Genomic DNA, 18,772 nt, shown 5'->3' on the forward strand with positions numbered 1-18,772 from the left:
TATATTGTAAAATGTAGGGAAAAAATCCAAAAATACGTACCATTTAAATTGCTCTTCTGTTTAACAGTGTGATAAAACTGTGATTAAGCATGATTAGTTTTTTTAATTTTGTTTTGAGTTAATCATTTGAGTTAACTTGAGTTAATTGATAGCCCTGGTAATTCTATATTTTAGGTTACAGTAACACATTTCCCACAACTTTCAAAAGGTTTATAAGGGTTTGGGGAGTCAGGGGTAACAGAAGAGCTGAAGGTGAGGCAAGAAATTATTGGGAAGAAGTGTTGGAGTGAACCCGGAGAGCTGTTGTCTATGGGTGAAAGCAGTATGGAACAGGTTTTTGGGTGAAGGGGTAGATTTTTAGGGAGTTTAGGAGCCTCCCCCATGCAGACCATGGCAGACCCCTAACCTTTTCCATTCATTCACACACATCTATCCCTGTCTCTGTGTAGCTCTGCAGCCCCCTCTCATGAAGCCATTGGCCCAGTGTTGTCATCCCACTAGCTCCTGAACCTGCATACTGGTCTGTGATTCCCTAGCAGCTTAGTGTGGCCTGCTCTGTCCATCCCAGGCTTTCTCTGCCTGTCCCTGCTGTGAGGAATGCAGCCTTTCTGCTGGATAGTGATAGAGATGTAGCCATGTTAGTCTGGTGTAGCTGAAACAAAATACAGGACTATGTAGCACTTTAAAGTGCTACATAGTCCTGTATTTTGTTTCTGCTGGATGACTGCATTATTTTTTGGTGCCACAGCAGCCCCTGGTGGGCAAAAGGGGAAACAGCAGTTCACCCAGCTTGGGGGGGGGGGGGCAGGGAGAATAGTCCAGGAACATGAATTCTGCTTGTGCGCAATGGTGCAGATTTCCCACAGGAGTAATCTAGCTGCACATCACTATTGGCAGTACGTAGGGTATGTGTGACTATACACCACAGTGAATAAGACTGTCTCTGAAGTGGGGCGTGTAGCTACTAACATCAGTGAAAGGGACCTGACAGTGTGGAGCTGCTACAGCATTTTCCCATTTTTCAAGTTTTTCCCTGCAGTAGGAAAGGGCTTTGGTCAGCTCTCTTCAGCAAGGACAGGTCTTGTATGCCAGAACTCTTCCCTATTGCCTTCCTACTTTTGGACTCTTTGCCTCTTAAAAATAGCAACCTAGGTGGGAGAGCATTGCTTGGACAATTAGGGTTCATAGTCATTTAGTTCAGGTGCATCTTTACTCTCCTAAGCAGTGTTTCACCATCTAAGCTGCTTCTTATGCCCTGGCAAGGGCTGTGTGCACGGTATGTACGTTGCATGCCACCATAAGGAGTGTGCAGTGTAAATACCTCTGTAGGTCTGTTATCAGTGCTGTAAAAAAGCATAAACTAATCTAACCTAAACTCCTTATTTCCCAAATTAGAAATGGGTAGATTCAGTTTATGTGAGGTTAATGCTTGACTCTGCTATTTTCTAGCATAATGTTTTAACTCATTTTCTTAGAAGTAGAGTCCTACTTCTTAATATTTGGTAGCTACTACAGCAGTTGGAGAAACATTTAGATAGTAGTTTTAAGGATATGCTTTTACTTTAAAACTTAAAAGCTGGCTGAATTAGTGTACTACATCAATCTGGGATACTAAATTTAGATGATGTGTTATGTAGATTTTCTGTGGAATATATTTTTATAAAGAGACTGATATTCAACCTGTATCTTGAGATTTTTCTTTTTAATGTAAAATGTCTGTCTAAACATGTGCCTAAAGACCTTTGGCAAAATATATGTTGCAGGGGTGACATCTCACACCTGCGTTCTTTGTTGGTTTTTTTTTAAGTGGGATGGGGAAGAGGCTGTGAAGTAACAGATGTGAACCCTGATGAGCTGAACAGTTCATCTGGTGATGTTGCTAGAAGACTTGAAGGCTCATGCTTGCTATTGCAGGTGGAAAAAAAGACACCACAATAGCAGTTAGTCTGGGAAACGTAGCCCTGGATAAAAGAGCTTGCGAGGGAAAATGTGAGCGATAGAAATAGCAAAGGAAAGCCCGTGTTTTGGATACTTCCACAGCTTTATCACAAAGTAAACATCTATGATTGTATCATGCTGCATTTGGTTTAAAACTGGTGAAACAAAGCTAATTTTTTGTTTCAGAGACAAATGTTATTTAGGATTATCTTGGTATATGTATTGTATATTTATTTTTTTTCCACAGAAACCTGCTAATATTTTAGTTATGGGTGAAGGTCCTGAGCGAGGAAGAGTAAAAATTGGTATGTTATATCTTTGATAAGTCCCAGTGTAGCATTTAAGTTAGAATGTTCTAAAGGTGCAGTTGAATCACTTAAGATAGTATGTGACTGGACACTGTATCAAAAGCTATTTTGAGTAACAGGCTTGTTGATATCAGACCTGAGCACCAATTCCTAATGGTGCACAGCTAGAGCCTCATCAATGAAAAGGGGGGGGGGGGGAATCCTTATACCATTATATTATATGGGTGTATGCTGGGAGGGAGATTAATATGGGATAAATTTAACAGGCATCTTGGAAGAGTGAAGGAGAATAAGTGAGATTTTAAATTACCTCCTTGTTAAGACACTAACTTGCTCCATATTATAAAATCTAAATAGGGAACTGTTCACTATTCCAAATATTAAATTTTATAATAGAAGCGAGGGTAATTGTACCCTCCAAAGGATACCCAGACTCCTGGGAGGCACAGGAAGCAAAAGGAGTCTTAAAAAGTCCAGAAAATGTAGATTCAGAGAGACATGTAGTAAGAACTAACACTAAACCTATTCAAAATAGGGAGGGGAAACTAGGGTGGGGGGAAGAAAATGAAACTTTCCCATAATTTATCTTCCGATGTGAACTACCTTTTCCTCAGTGAAAGGATAATTTGCAGAATCTCCAAATCATTCTATAAAGTCTATTTTAAAAAGTAACTAAAAATAATCTAACCATAGTCTAACAGAAATGAGCCATATCATGGCATGCACTAGTATAGCATTGATACAAGAATAGCCCTCTAATGCATACCCTGTATTGTTATATTAATATAATTAGGCAGTCCATTTTGGCAGAACTTTTTAAAGTTTATTTTTCACTTCCCTCTGAGTTTTTTTCTTTTATTAGATGATTCTTCCTCAGTGTCACTCTGTATTCTGTGGTGATTTTGTTAATCTGAAACACCAACCGTTAATCACTAATTTGCAAATCAAGGATGGGATTTTCTTGACATGCTTGACACTCACCTAACTCTGCACCCATTGAGAGCAATGGGAAGTGTAAAGAGTAGAATTAGTTCAATGATGAACACTTCAGAAAATCCCATTCTTTAAAATTTTAGTGCCCGTTAGAGGTGTAAGATTGATGATAGAGACTAAGGTCTTCTATCTGCAAAATAGGTACAGCATGGACAATAGAAATGAACGTTTCTTCCCATTACCTTATTCTTTGTGGAGTATGCACTACCAAGAGTGAGAGTGTAGGTCAGTCTCCAGGCACATGCAGTGTCAATTGTGGTGGTGGTTTTTGTGATGTAGACAATTTTATCCATTAGTATTTGCCCACAGACCACCAACTTATTTTTGCAAGTGGTAGTTATGTGCAAAGACATTTGGCAATAACTTCAGATCTCTACTAAATTTGGTCAACTGTTGCTGATGGACAGGTGAAAGATTCTGCATCCGACCACCAGTCCTCTGAGCCATCCGGTCCCAACAGTAGAAAAGCCTTTATTTCTAAGTGTGTTATCAGTTTGAAAAACTTGCAATTTTTAACATGATTTTGCACAGAAGGAAAAGAATGCAAAAGTATCCCCATACCAAGGGCTCCCACTCTTCCAGCATTAATACTTTTTTAAAAAACACATAACTGGTATATTTAATATAAAATAAGCTTTATAGACTTTTTTCTATTTTGAGTCCTCTTTTTATTGGGTATTTCCCCCATATTTTTAAAGATACCAATGAATTCTTCATACCTTGAGTATCTTTACTTTTAATATAGAAAACTGCAAATGTCTCTTTTTAAATGCAATAAAATAATTTTAAGTAGGGAGGCACATAGAGGCAAATAGTTACTTTAAATTGTGGAGCAAGATTAGATATGAGTATTTCCTCTGCAAGTTTTCCTCAGTAACTGAGTTATTAATGTGGCATGGGTTTAACCCCTTCTCTCTCAAACTTTTATAGACCTGACTCTCCTCCCCAGTCCTACCTAGTACATATAAGCTCTTACACCACCATACCCAATTATTTTGGTGTTTGGGAATTCAAAAAACAGGGTTTCTGGAAACATCCCGATTCTCTATCCTCTGTCCATCTTGTCCTGTACCATATTCTAAATTCTGATCACTTCAGACAGCTCTGTAGGAAACTATTGATTACAAATCCCAAAAAGCAGTTTAGATAAAATATTTTTCTTAAGGTTTTATTGGTGAAGAAAAATTTTCCTAAAACAGGAAAAATTATGAGTATAGCTTAAACAGCTTCATCTTGGTACTCGTGATACTTTGTGAACAATTTAAATTGAGGAGGAAGAAGATGCCCTCATGGTTGGAGTCACCTATTGTTTTGGGTGTGAATGAAACCCTGCTTCAGCTGCAATCAGCTTTGCATAGGTAGTTCTTGTGTCATACACGTATGTATAACTCATTCTAACCTTTGCAGAATTACTGTTTTACCCACTTTTTTCCCCTTTAATGTTTCCTGAATGAATAGCCCTGTGATAATGGAATATTCTTCCAGGCAGAAAATTGACCCCCTTGCTGGCCAATAAGGACTTAACCAATGTTCTGAGAGCTACATGAGTTGGCATGCCTTTTTCAGAACAGTGGTAAATTCTTGATTCTAAATGGCTTACTTTAGTAATGATTTATAATGATATACGTCATAGGTGATGATGCTGAATAATTTCATCATGAGCTCTAGGGCATGGTAAAGTTAGACTATCAGGATTCATATTTACCACAGTGTGTTTGCTTTTTAGCACAGTTTTATTAGATCTAACGTATGAGCTCAGTAATTTCATTTAATCAATGTGAAGTTTTCTTAACTTTTTAAAGCATTTTTTTAAATTTTTCAGCTGATATGGGCTTTGCCAGATTATTTAATTCACCTCTGAAGCCTTTAGCAGATTTGGATCCAGTAGTTGTAACGTTCTGGTACCGAGCTCCAGAATTGCTTCTTGGAGCAAGGCATTATACCAAAGCTATCGGTAAGTAAAATTAAGTACCAGTTTATTAATGTGTTACTTAGGCAAAATATTCCTGAATTACTGAAACACTGGCGTGTAAGTATAAGCATGGGAGTGTAAAACACAGGTAGAAAAGTATGCAATTGAATTACTTTATTGCTAACATTTTATTTAGTTTAAATACTCTTCTGAACTTTGTTTCCTGGGAAGTAAACACAATAAACTTGCTAATGTTTCTAATCTGAATTCAAATGCCTTTGTATAATTTTATATAGTTTATCATTTAGAAATTTCAAAAAGTATATTACTATTTGCAATAGAATGAAATATTGACACACTTCTTAAAATTGTCAAAATCCAGAAAATGCGGGGAACAGAGTACTTTGGCTATATTACTTTGGGGGTTTACTACTTAGAGTTTAATAAGTACATAAAGCAAAATTTCAAATTATGCAATGTATAGTCTGAAGAAGGCATTAGCTGCACTGAATCTATGCTGTGACTGTCAAGCTTGATGGGGCTATGATACACCTTTCATTTACTATTTTTTGTTTTCTTTCCTCTCCCCCCCCCCCCCCAAAAAAAAAGTGTTGCCTTTTCTTGTGAAAAATGAGAGTATAGGTTGCACTGCTGTACATTGGGGCTATGTCTACACTACAAGTTTTCTCTGCAAAAATATGCTAATGAGGGGTTAATTTGCATATTTTGTGCTGATCCATTTTCAAGATCCGGTTTACCAATCTTGCTGGAAAAGGGGGTTTTGTGCAAAAAGGAAACATCCACACTGCTTGTTTTTGCACAGAACCCCTAGCAAAAAATTGGATCGGCATAAAATATGCAAATGAGATCACAACTTATGCAAATGAGTCCCTCGTTAACATATTTTTTTTCCCGGGAAAACTCGTAGTGTATACGTAGCCCGGGACAATCTGGTCTGGCAATATCGATGGTCCATCAGGTCCATGGATATTCCAGAATCAGAGAGTACTAATATGTTGTGTGGAGGGGGGCGAGGAAGAACCTGGCGCTGTGTGGGGGGAGCCAGGTGTGGAGCTCAGCTGGGTTATGGTAGGGGAGAGGGAGCGGAGTCCTACAGGGAGCTCAGCTAGGCTGTGGTGGGGTGGGGGATATGAAAAGCCCAGCACGTGCCCCAGCTGGGCTGTGGATAGGGGCGGGGAGGGCAGGAGCCTGGGTACATGGTTCAGCTGGACTGCCCGAAGTAGGGGGTCAGAAGCTCAGTGGGGTATCAGGATCTGGGGTGGTGCCAGCAGCAGAGGGGCCAGAATGACCTCCCCTGGTCTGGCAAAATCCTTATTGGATGCTTGAGCAGGGAGGTCAAACCTGTACTTTAAACCTGATATTCAATAGGAGGCAGTTAAAGGTAAGTTATTAGCATTTCAGTCTATCCAGAAGCACCAAAATTGGGAGAAGACACTTTCCCCCTGCCAGTACTGATCTGCTTTGAACTGCAACAGCATGGTATTGGTGAAGGTGAATCTACTCTCACACTAAGCACTTGCCCTCAGACTGTGAAAAGTGCTGAATGTAACAAAGAGGAAATTATGTGTGGCAGTAGTACAAATTTATCATGGGACAGGTGTGACAGTAGTATGAAATTCTCTTTAGTGCTTTTAAATATTTTTTTGAACATTATAGAGGTACAGGAGAAAAGAAGGGATTAGCTGTCTGCATCAATAATGAAGCGTTGCTAGACTCTGAAAAAATAAGTTGCTATATCCCCAGCCACAAAACCACCTACCTGAAAGAGGGCGGACATAAATATGTTTCTCTAAGAACCCTGAATTATTTTGTAATCCAACTCCCTAAAATGCATTTGGTGCAGCTATTATGGCCTTCTGTCATATGGTAGAGGATTTTTCCATATTTGTTCATTCTATAATGAGGATGAGCGGCGAGGAGTCCTGTGGCACCTTATAGACTAACTGAAGTGTTGGAGCATAAGCTTTCGTGGGCAAAGACCCACTTCGTCTTTGCCCACGAAAGCTTATGCTCCAACACTTCAGTTAGTCTATAAGGTGCCACAGGACTCCTCGCCGCTTTTGCAGATTCAGACTAACACAGCTACCCCTCTGATATAATGAGGATGTTTCTCAATGAACTTCATAGCCTCTTTCCACTAATCAGATGCCTATGATGGCATGATGCATTAGTTTGGTATTCAAGGTGTCTCACAAGGCCTGTCTTAGAACCTATGGCCAAATGCTCCCTTCTTCCCGGTGTATGAAAATATCCTTTAGTAGTCAGTACTTTTGCTCAAATAATGGGTAAGATAGGGGCTAAAATGGCATATCTAACTCTCAAAACATTCTTTAAGAATTGTATCACACTATGACCATATCCAAAGTCCTTTTCAAAGCTGCCTTTGAACTTTTACATAAATCAACCTTCTAGGCTTTCTTCTTTTATTGTCAACAAAGAGCCAGCCTGGATTCTATTTGTTTTGTCCAGAGAACTGGCTTCTGCCAGTATCTCACAATGCCTGCCCTGATGACTGTACTCAGTGTTTTGTGATCTCTGCTGCTCTGCAGGCATGCACCCATCCCCTTTCAAAGCTCCAGGAAGTATTTGACATCTGAGTGAGCTGCTCTGTTTGAGGAACAAACAAAGAGCAAATCATTGGAATGCTCCTTTCTTTTCTGCCCTTTTAGGAACACAGTGGCAAATAGACTGTTGCTGCAGGAGGAAGGTTGGAGAGAATACTCTGCTGCTTTGACATTCCTCAGCACAGAGAACTCACAGAGCAGCTCTGCCTTCCCACAACATTTCACTGTGGGATGCTTGTGCTTTGCTCTGTCTGTCCACAGGGTACTAGCAATGAGTCCATGAAATGTTGATAATGGGAGGCAGAAAAACTGGTTTGACTTGTTTTTACTTTAGGTGACTTATGCATGTTGACAGCATTTTTGTCATCAAACCTTCCCAGTATAGACATAGCCTTTAGTAAAGCACACTAAGGGACACAACTCAAAGAAGAAGAGAAGGATACTCATTTGGTGCAATAACTGGTTCTTTGAGATGTACCCCCTTTGGGTGTTCTATTACCTGCACTCCTCTGCTTCAGAGTCCTTAACAACAGTCTTTGTGATAGAAAAGAAATGGAGGAAGGTTTGCCTATGCAACTCTAAATAGCCTCGTGCAGGGAGCATGTGTACAGGGTGAATGGATACTGCTACCTAAAATGTGCAGTTTGAGGCACTTTGGGTGCAAGTGTACTTAGATTGGAACACCAAAAACGGAACACATTTCAAAGAACCATAATTACTGCTCATGATGAGTAACCGTCTCTTCTTTCTCTAGTTCATTTTAATTTTTCTGTGCATCACATGGATATGGTCCTATACTGCAATAAAATACCCATTGCTGGCCCAGTCTGACCCTCCCCACTTGCAGGGTCCAGTTTGAGTACAAGCATCTGCAGTGCAATTTTGTAGCACTGCAATCCAAGCCCCATGAGACAGGCTAGCCTTTGGTGTTTTATTGCAGTGTAGACATTCTCTAAGATGCTTGTGCATAAATTATTGCTCCTGTAAAACTTTCTCTTATACTTCACCATTGTACAATTACAACAGAAAATTTTAATTATTTTATAGCCTTTTTAAGTTGAACTTAAAAATTTTTCCACCCACTATTTCTGCCACCTTTTTTGCCAAAAATATTCTCACTATTAAATATATTTCTTAATGTATTGACCCTTTCTTTTTGTTCTCTAAACGTTTTCTGGTCATCCTATTGTTTCCTCCTTTTACAATAATTTATTAGCTGTTTCCTTTCTGCTCTCAGCAGATAGAGCTGCAGAGAAACTCATGGGCTTTAACTCATAACTTTTTTTCAAGATAGGTAAAAACTCACTGTGTGAAACTTGAATGGTGGAATTATGCTATGTAGATAATTTGGTTCCATCTTTTTTCATGACCTTTTATTACTCATCCAAGGCATTGTTTAGCACAATGGTGCATTAAAGTTAGCTATCTTATAAATGCATACTATAGTAAATGTGATCTAGAAACTACAATATCTGTTGAATTTACAAACTAAGGCACATAACTAAGATTAAACAAATTTCCTAAACAATTCTTTATTTTCGTAAAGTGTCTTAAATGCGTATAATCAGCACATACACTCTACAGAAACACACACTCTTATTTTTAATAATTTTATTTTTTTGGAAGGGGCAATATGACATGACATGACATTCTAATAATGGTTAAAAAGGGGGATGTTCCTTATTTTTGCTATGTTTTTCAGTTTGGGAGATTAAGTGTTGCAAGTGAATTATCTCTGAGCTTTTGTGGAATAAAGCCAGCATTTTTTCCTTACAAAATGTTCTTTTGAACACACAACTTTTTGAGAGTTTAATAGTATTTAGTAGAACCTATGGGCTTTTGAAGTTTTAAAATATAAAAAGGGCAAAAGGCAGGGAAAGAGTATACACCATAAAGAGGCCAAGATGAAGAATGATTAAATCAGGATTTAATTTGTTTTAGTTAAAAATTATAGGCATTTCTTCAGTACGTTCCTAATTCTGCTGTTAATAGTCAACTAGCTTCTAGACCCTGTGAGTAGTACAGGCAGTCCCCGACTTACGTGGATCCGACTTACGTCGGATCCCTAGATACGAACGGGGTGAGGCAACTCCCGCACATGCGCAGCAGCATTCCCGGGGCTCGCTCACCTGGGTCCTAGGATCCTTCTCCTCCTCGGGCCGGCTCCGACTGGGGTCCCACAGAGCTGCCAGGCAGAGGAAAAGTGCCTCCCTACGCCCGCTGCCCCCTCCCCTGAGCAACAGGCTGCCGAACAGCAGACAAAAACAGCCTCTCTGCCCCTCCTCCCCTCTATACATGCCTGGCTCCCGGAGCGCAGCAGCGTCCCCGGGGCTCGCTCACCTGGGTCCTAGAATCCACCTCCTCCTCCTCTTCGGCCGGCTCCAACTGGCCTCTGCCTGCAGCAGCTGGCCACAGGGACAGGGATCCCTGCAGAGCTGTCGGGCAGAGGAAAAGTGCCTCCCCATGCCCGCTCCCCCCCCCCCTCCAGCCTCGCATCCTGCACGCCTCCCCCCTCCCCCCCTGCCAGCAACAGGCTGCCCCCTCCCCTGAGCAACAGGCTGCCGAACAGCAGACAAAAGCAGCCTCTCTGCCCCTCCTCCCCCTATACATGCTGGGCTCCCTGGGCAAACAAAGACTCCACCAAAACAAACAAAGTGCTGGCCTCATTGTGTTAGCAAAAAAAGGACCCTCCTCCTAGAACCCTGGGTGGTGTGTGGAAATAAAGCTATTAGCTCAAAGCATGGTGCAGAGCTGTTTGGTATTTGATGAGTTACTCCTTTAGTCCTGAGTTTGTCACAGGGACAGAAATAGATGTGAAATCTTCTGAACAGGGGAACAGACAGCAAAACAAACATTAGAGGGGAGTTAACCTTTCCCTATGTTATCCAAAACTAAAAAAAATGTTTGGCTAGAGTTTCCCCTACAATATGTACCAGTTCCGACTTACATACAAATTCAACTTAAGAACAAACCTACAGTCCCTATCTTGTACGTAACCCGGGGACTGCCTGTAGTTCTTACGTGCTATCTGAGCTCTCATCATATACAATTACTGTGCATTCTACAAAATTACTTATTAAGTTGTACATAAATGATTGCAGCCTAGAGGTAAAATTTGAAAATGTTGCAGTCTTATAAAAGAAAATTCTAGTTCCATTTGAATACTTGACATTTAGGAGCCTTATTTCTTAGAATTTATAAGTTATTTAAGAATTATACTTCTGCCCACCCATGATCTGTGTTCTTTTGAAAAAAATCCATTTGATTTAATTTCTTTTCTCCTTTTAAAAAAAAGATATTTGGGCGATAGGGTGTATATTTGCAGAGCTGCTAACATCAGAGCCAATATTCCACTGTCGACAAGAAGACATCAAAACTAGTAATCCTTATCACCATGACCAGCTGGACAGAATATTCAATGTAATGGGATTTCCTGCAGGTACGTATTGTGAGGTGTTTTTTTTAATCACTGCTGTTCAAACCAAGATACGTGTATTTGAAATTGTTGCTGTATTTGCATATTAAGGTTGCAGGTGATCAAAGCAATAAAGCTGTTCAAATATAATCTTTGTTTCATGAACTGCAAAATTGATGGAGCCTAAACATAATGGTGCTACCACATGCAATTTTATATTACTGTTTCTATTACTAGGCTTGACTGTGCAACATCTTATATATATTCAATATTTTATCGTATTTAAAAGGATTGAGTTTTATTACAAGGAAATAAAAACATTAGCGTTATTTCTGAGTGTCTTTTCAGTATTATTTCTTAATACTTTAAAACTTTGCAGACAGATTTAGGCAAAGAATATTGCACCCACTGATAAATCTGCATAATTAATGTTTAATTATTGCAAAAACAAACTATTTTGCATTTTCATTTTAAGTTTTCTGTTGTGGCAGAAAATATACTGGTACAATCATGATTTGGAAAGAGTGCTTTTCCTAAGTCCAAACCCATAGCAAATTCCAAATAGCAATCCTCTTGTTACTCCTTCTCCTCATCCTTTGATAGCATCTTGTTTAGATGGCCCTGAACATCTATTGGATTAATGAGAGATGCCTTCTGGTGTTCATGTGGCTGCTGGTGTGTTGTCAAAATGATTAAGGCTTCATTTTAATATTTGATCCATCTCTATTGCTAGTATTCCCTCCACCATGCAGAGTCCATTCAATAGGTTGCTATTCTTGCTAATAGTCTTGTTCTTTCACCACCTCGTTACAGTTTCCTCATTGGCCTCCTGCTTCTTATCACAAGAAGTTCTAACTCTTTGTCCCACCTTCATATTCAGCCCCAGTCTCTTCACTTTTTTTCTGAGCACATAATTTCCAGTTCCCACTCTTGGCTTCATGCCTTCTATCATGCTACTGCCAACTTCTGTAACAATCGTCCGTTCTCCATCTATCTAGAGCAGTGGTCTCCAACCTTTTGGGGCTGCCGGGTAACCGAGGGCGGGGCCACTCACGCGCCAGGCACCCGGGGGCGGGACTACCCATACGCTGCGTGCCCAGTGCTGGTGCCACCCATGCGCTGCACTCCCGGGGCCGGCACCATTCCTGTGCCGCACGCCTAGGAGCTGGAATCACCCATGCGCTGCGTGCCTGGGGCCGGCAGAGCCCATGTACCGTGCGCCTGGGGGCCGGCATTGCCCATACACCGCGTGCCTGGGGCCGGCACAGCCCTTGCGCCGTGCACCCAGGGGCGGGTCCACCCATACGATGCGTGCCCAGGGGCCGGCACCATCCATACATCACGTGCCCGGGAGCAGAGTTTGGCCCGATCACTCGGTGGGTGCACATAAATGGCCCATGGGCATCACATTGGGGACCACTGATCTAGAGTGCCTTCTCTTTCCTCCTTCAAAAAATTTCCTTAAGGACAATTTCTTTAAGCAATCCATTCTTCTCTCACTATTAAACTATTTTTCTTGTCTTTGTCTTGCTTTATTTAGACTTTAAACTCTTCTGGGGCACAATTTGTGTTCGTGAACTTCTGTCAATATATAGTGCTATATTAATGTTTTGTAGTAAGTTTGGATTGTATTGTGTGAACAGTTGATCTTGGTGTGAAGTTCCCCCCTTCTTATCCCAAAATATAATTGTTTGCCATTTTATTACTTTAAAACCTTTCCTCCTATCATTTAACATTTATCATTTGGTGCAATTTGATATGAAAACAGACAAATATGAGAGGGAGGAAAAGGAAATAGAGAAAATGCAAAGTGGGAAACAATTAGATAAATTCCTTCTGTAGTTGGTTCTAAATTTGTATGCACCTCATCTTCTACCTAGATGGACTAGCAAAATGCTCAGTTTTTCAGGTTAAAGTCAGTGTTCCCTCTAAGATTTTCCATCCTTGGGCATTTGAATTTTCTTTTGAGTTGGTTAAAATTTCTTCTCTGCCAATATTGAAGTAGTGTGTGGATGTGCACCCAACATTACAAACAAAAACTGTAGATATAAATATATATTTTAAATAGTCTATAGGTGGGGAAGAAAATATATTAAAACAAGGGATAATTAACAAGGAGTAATGTTTATGATTATTTAATATGAAATCAAATAACAAAATTAACACTACCCTTGTCTGAAGAAGTGGGTTGTGCCCACGAAAGCTCGTGATACTATTTATATATTTTTGTTAGTCTCTGAGATGGTACAGGACCATTGTTTTTTTAGTTATAGACTAACATGGCTACCCCTCTGAGACCTTGGAGTGCATGTATTATCCTTTCTAACAGACAGATGCGTGTTTCAAAGATCTTGCAGATAGCTGTTTTCTAGGATGAAACCTTAAAATAACATCTAGTACTTGCTACTTCTGACTCATAAGAGCCAGAACTCTGCCAGATAGTAGAAATCTGTCCTTAATGCAATACAATAATGTATTAATTAGTAACACAGGATTTAAAAAAAAAAACATTAAGATAAGATTTTTAGATATCTGCAACACATAAAAATTCTGTTAAAAGAATCTTTTTCTTTCTTACCTTAAGCCATTAACACGGGGGTGGGCAATAATTTTTGATGGGGGAAGCACTCCAAGAATTGTTAAGTGGTTGAGGGCTGCACTCTTCCATTATATTGATGGAGAAGGTGCGGGGGTCTGGGATGGAGGTTAGGTGCAGAAAGGAACTTGGAGTAAGGGATTGAGGTGTGGGATCTGGGAGAGAGTTTGGGTGAAGTAGGGGATTGTGACCTGGGGCAACGGACTGAGGTGAGGAGGGGATACAGAGCCTGGGCAGGGGTTGTGACCTGAGTCAGGGGTGCAGGGATTTGGGCTGTGACTAGGCATAGCGGATTGGGGTGCAAGGTCTGAAAAGGGTGTGTGATCTGAGGAGGGGTGTAGGAGTGGATGCTCTGTCTAGAAAGGTGTATGGGGCTTGGAGCAGGGGTGCAGAAAGCTTGGGCTACATGGCGTAGGAGGGAAGAAGTGGGTCAGAGGTTTGAGAGTAAGGAGGGGTTGGTTTGCCACCGAGAGGCTCTGGCTGGGAGACTTTACCTGGCTCCAAGCCAGCAGCCAAGCAGGTTTCTTAGCCAGGGTCCCTGCCTTCCAGCTCCTGTACATGCTCAGGGGAGGTACATGAGCCATGTTTATTGCTCATAACTGAATGCTGTGAGTCTCAGGGATGAGGGAGGAGTGGCACTTCACATGCTGCCTGTCCTGCAAACAAGCAGCTGCTATTGGTCGAATCCAGCCAATGGAAGCAACTGGGAACAGGGGCAGCATGAGAAGTCTGTTTCCCCTCCCTTCAGGCTCTCAGCATTCAGAAACATACATGTGGCCTTGCATCCAGCTTTCAGAGTGCCGAGTGGGTGTGGGGCAGACAGTGAGGCTGAGGCTCTCAAGAGTGGATTCGGGCTGCAGATCATCTTTGTCCAGTTTTGTCCAGTCCTGGAATAGAGGCTGGAGTCAGCTTCTCCATTTATAGCATGCAGCTGCAGCTGTTGCTGCTGCTCCTACTCTTCCAAGAGGGTGAGTTTCCCACTCCCCTTACTCAGCCAATCAGATGAGCTCTGAACCTCTGCGTGGGGCACAAAAAAGGGCTGCATGCCCTCATGGGCACACAGCTTATAGGGAACCTTGGTTGAGGTCCATTTTCTGTCATGAATGCCAAGCATTTATAAACAGTTAAAAAGCTCTGTAGCTCTAAAGTTGCAGATGTACACAATTTAATTATATAGATGGCTAGATTTTTTTCAAGTGCATAGCTACAAGAGAATATCATACAGTCTTCAAGCTAGAAACATGGTTCTTTTTCTGGAGGAAAATGGTAAATTCTGTCTCAGACTAAGGAAAAAGAAGCTACCAACTTGAAGCTTTGGCATTGACTATATAGTTACAAGTTACTGACAAAGTGAAACATAAATCACAAACAATTAACTATTAATTCCTTTCCCCCCTTTATATGTAAATAAATTAAGGAATAGGTTTCCTTATCCATAGTCTGAGCTTGACATACCTTAAACATTGCTGACATATATCCTTTCATTACAGCGTGTGTCTGAGATAGAATTGGCTAAAACTTTAATATTTGTTGAAGGTGGGTGCAGCTATAGTGGCTACTGGAAATTATAGATATTGCCATCCCAGGCACCCCATTGGCAAAACAGATGGTGCAGAACTACTCTATTAAGCCATTAAGAACTTGGGACAGTTAGAATAGGAAAGCCTAACTCCATTAATTTATTTTTGGGGTTTCTGATGTGGTTGTGGTTGATCTTGGTGGGTTTGTCTTGCTGTGAATCACTTATCCAAGGCAGCTTTTTCGGAAGAGTGGAATATACTGCAACTTTGTGCCTTGTTACCCATTGTAGTGAGAAATGACAGTAGTTCCTGTGGGTTGAAACTGAATCAAGATGGCTTGTCAGTGTATCTTCATAATTTCCTTTTAGATAAAATTGTCATGTGATACAATGTCCTTAAAAAATGAAAGAACCTTAATTAAAATTTTGTATTGATACTGACTTCAAGGTAATTGAAAAAGTGGGATCTTTAAATAGGGAGGAAGCTAACTGGAACATGATCAATTCCTGCTGGCATGTGAGTTTCATATAAAATCTTGTACATAGTTTAGCAACTACTGGGGGTGGCATTTAAAGATCTTAAATTGAGGAGTTAATTGGTACATGGTGAACAATTTATTGTCCACTGTGAAGAGATATTGAGGCCATTCAAGGAATGTAGAGACTAGGACAAAGCCAGCATAGTTATAAAGGAAGGGAAAACTAAGTTAGGACATTTTGAATCATGTCTTTTTTCTCTCTAAAAAAAAGGTATATGAGAAAATACTAATGCATGTTGATCTTGCAGATAAAGATTGGGAGGATATAAAAAAGATGCCTGAACATTCAACATTAATGAAAGATTTCAGAAGAAACACGTAAGTTAAAATTTTTTTTGAGCTTTTTTGAGAGATTAGTTGTCTATTTTATCTTAATTATAATTACCTTATTTACAAATATTGTGCTGTAGTAGTAGTTTATAGACATATGGCAAAGTATGAATATGGAAGTATTATGACTTAGATGAGAAAGGAAAGCACTGTTTTAGCTGGTGGTGAAGACAAGCCTTCAGTACCTGGGGCAAAGCTAAATGCGGGGAGTAAAGGAAAGATGGTTTGTTAGAACTGAGTTTAGTCAACTTGACAAAGTAGTTTGGCAATGGCTGCATTAGAGAACAGAATTATTTCTACATGAACCTGCAGATAGAAACAATTCATTACAAATGTGTAAATACATTCACACGTAGCAGGCAGATTCGTGTTCTGACCTGTTTCAGTTCATCCTTGCAGCTCCACTACCACGTACTCTATGATGCTACAATTCTGTGTTTTAAACAATAGCAGTCACATTGCCTTCTGGACACCTATCCCAAAAGTTGTGAATTTTGGGAGAATCTGAGAGGCAACCAGTGAATTGTTAGGACAGTATAGAAGGAGTTGACAATGTATTTTAGCTCCATGCATGCTGTGGTTAAAACAGTACAGACTGATAAAATTGTACTTAATCTTGCTGAGAAGAAGTCTAATGCAGATGGTACTTGGGGGACACATAAGTCATTCAGAACACTTTTGTATGTGGTCACTTTGTATGCTTTACAAATATACTATGAGGACATTTCTTTTTAGTGTCATCAAGGCTTTTAAGGAAGCATCTGCAGCTGGTGCCTGTGCCTTACCTGTTTAGTAGACAATAATGAAGCTTTAGTCTCCAGGGCTGTCAGTCAGTGTTTTACATAAGCATTACATTAACTGTCTCTAAAAGTGCCCAGCAGTTATATTGATATATACTATACTTTTTTTCCAGGTATACCAACTGCAGCCTTATCAAATATATGGAAAAACATAAAGTTAAACCAGATAGTAAGGCATTCCACTTGGTAAGCTTCTGGTAGTAATGTCATTTGAAAAAGTCACATACATGTTAGCAGAGGTTGAATTTGAGGCTTGGCTGGTGTCAAGTGCTCTTTCACTGAATTTCTTTGCAGTGCTCCGATCTGGAAATACTGCAGAGTACGTCTCATTTATTCCTCCTGATTGATTGCATAAAGAATTTTACTGAATTGGAGTCTGCATACAATACATCACAGATTCTCTATTTTTAATAACCATGGTAAACTTGTGGTTTTATTTTTGTTACTGTAGCTCTGTTTTAATGCATTTTATGGCTTTTACATTTGTGTGTATTTTTTAAAAGGAAATTAAAATCTATTTTTGATAAATACAAAAATCAGATGCACAACACTTTTTAATGGCTTATTTTACAGATACTTTGTAGTAAAAAGTAGGGATGTGACTATTTGACTAGTGATGCAACTAGTTGCTCCCACCCTCACTATCAGAAAGAGGCAGCAAGGAGAGGAGCAGGAGCCAGTGCTCAGGGGAGCTGGCTTAAAAGCCAGTTCCCTACAACACCATCTCTGCAGCGGGCAGGGGAGATAGAGGCACAGCAGGAAACAGTGCAAGTGGGGACTGAAGCAATCTCAACACATGCTGGTTCTGCTGTGATTCTGCTTTTGAAACGTACAAGAGCCCACTGGCCCCGGGCTCCCAGGGCTTCCTTTTGAATATTACAAAGGCTGAGGTCTGCAGGAAACGTGGGGCCAGTCCACTGCTGGCCCTGTGCTTCCTGCTAGGCTTCCACTTTTGAACTATCGACTATTCAATTAGTTAATTAATCTAAATTTAACATCCCTAGTAAAAAGTTCGTCTTGTAAATTAATAACTGCATATCAAAATATTTCCTCACTAAGGTTCTGATTCAGCAATGTACTGATGCTTTTGTGTAACTATAAGGACATAAGTAGTCATATTGTTTAAATAACTTATTGAATTGGGAGCTGACTGTTGCAGACTGATTTATTGTAGAACTGTTGATACATTGCTTATTTTTAAAGAGCATTAATGAAAATTTAAAAATCTAGTTTTAAAGTACCGCAACAAGTCTGTCAATTTAACTGGAAGGAATTCCAGCATCTCCTTTTGTTTGTGTGTGTGTGTGAGATATATACACACACTAGCACCGCGACTGCATTTAGGCCACTTTTTTTCCCCCCTCAATAACTTAGAACCTGGAGTACTGGCACCCTTTTTCTTACAAAAAAAAGCACTATATAGATATGAATAAGAGGCTTCCTGACCTTAGAGGAAAGAGAAGTTCTGATGAAAGGAAACGCATCAAGGGGCCTGAGTGTCTCATAGATTGCTTGAAGCTCCCATTGAATTAACTTTAAACTGATGGGATAATCAGGCTCAGACGTTTTTATATTTTTTGTTTTTAAGCCAACACACACGTTTGCCAGTTTCACAGCCCCACTTTCTTTGCTCCTTGGCATTTTTTGTTTTCATGTAAACTTTGGAATTTGTATGCTTCAGCCAAAGGCTGAGTGAATCCAAGGCAGCATTTTTGTTGTTGATAAATGGCATGAAAATTGTTCAAACAGGAGCTAATTGCAGCAGATGGATTACGGTAGCCTATCTGAGTAGAGATGTTCATAATCACAGTTAATATTTTTTTAAAACACAGTGACT

At 40.1% G+C, this 18,772-nt stretch overlaps 1 protein-coding gene across 8 annotated transcripts in view; it reads left to right on the forward strand.

Annotated features, from left to right (window-relative positions):
• Positions 1–18,772, forward strand: part of CDK8 (cyclin dependent kinase 8) — a 180,390-nt gene that overhangs the window by 135,952 nt on the left and 25,666 nt on the right. For 7 of the 8 annotated variants that reach the window (XM_006138901.5, XM_075919243.2, XM_006138900.5 and 4 more), the window contains 5 exons: positions 2,186–2,243; positions 5,062–5,193; positions 11,032–11,175; positions 16,054–16,123; positions 17,049–17,121. In XM_006138901.5, coding sequence (XP_006138963.1) covers positions 2,186–2,243; positions 5,062–5,193; positions 11,032–11,175; positions 16,054–16,123; positions 17,049–17,121 — 477 coding nt within the window. The remainder of the gene's footprint in view (positions 1–2,185; positions 2,244–5,061; positions 5,194–11,031; positions 11,176–16,053; positions 16,124–17,048; positions 17,122–18,772) is intronic. The other variant, XM_025179390.3, reaches the window with a different exon arrangement.

The sequence above is a fragment of the Pelodiscus sinensis genome, chromosome 1 (genome assembly GCF_052426305.1).
Source record: "Pelodiscus sinensis isolate ZL-2025 chromosome 1, ASM5242630v1, whole genome shotgun sequence".
Classification (NCBI taxonomy): Eukaryota; Metazoa; Chordata; order Testudines; family Trionychidae; genus Pelodiscus; species Pelodiscus sinensis.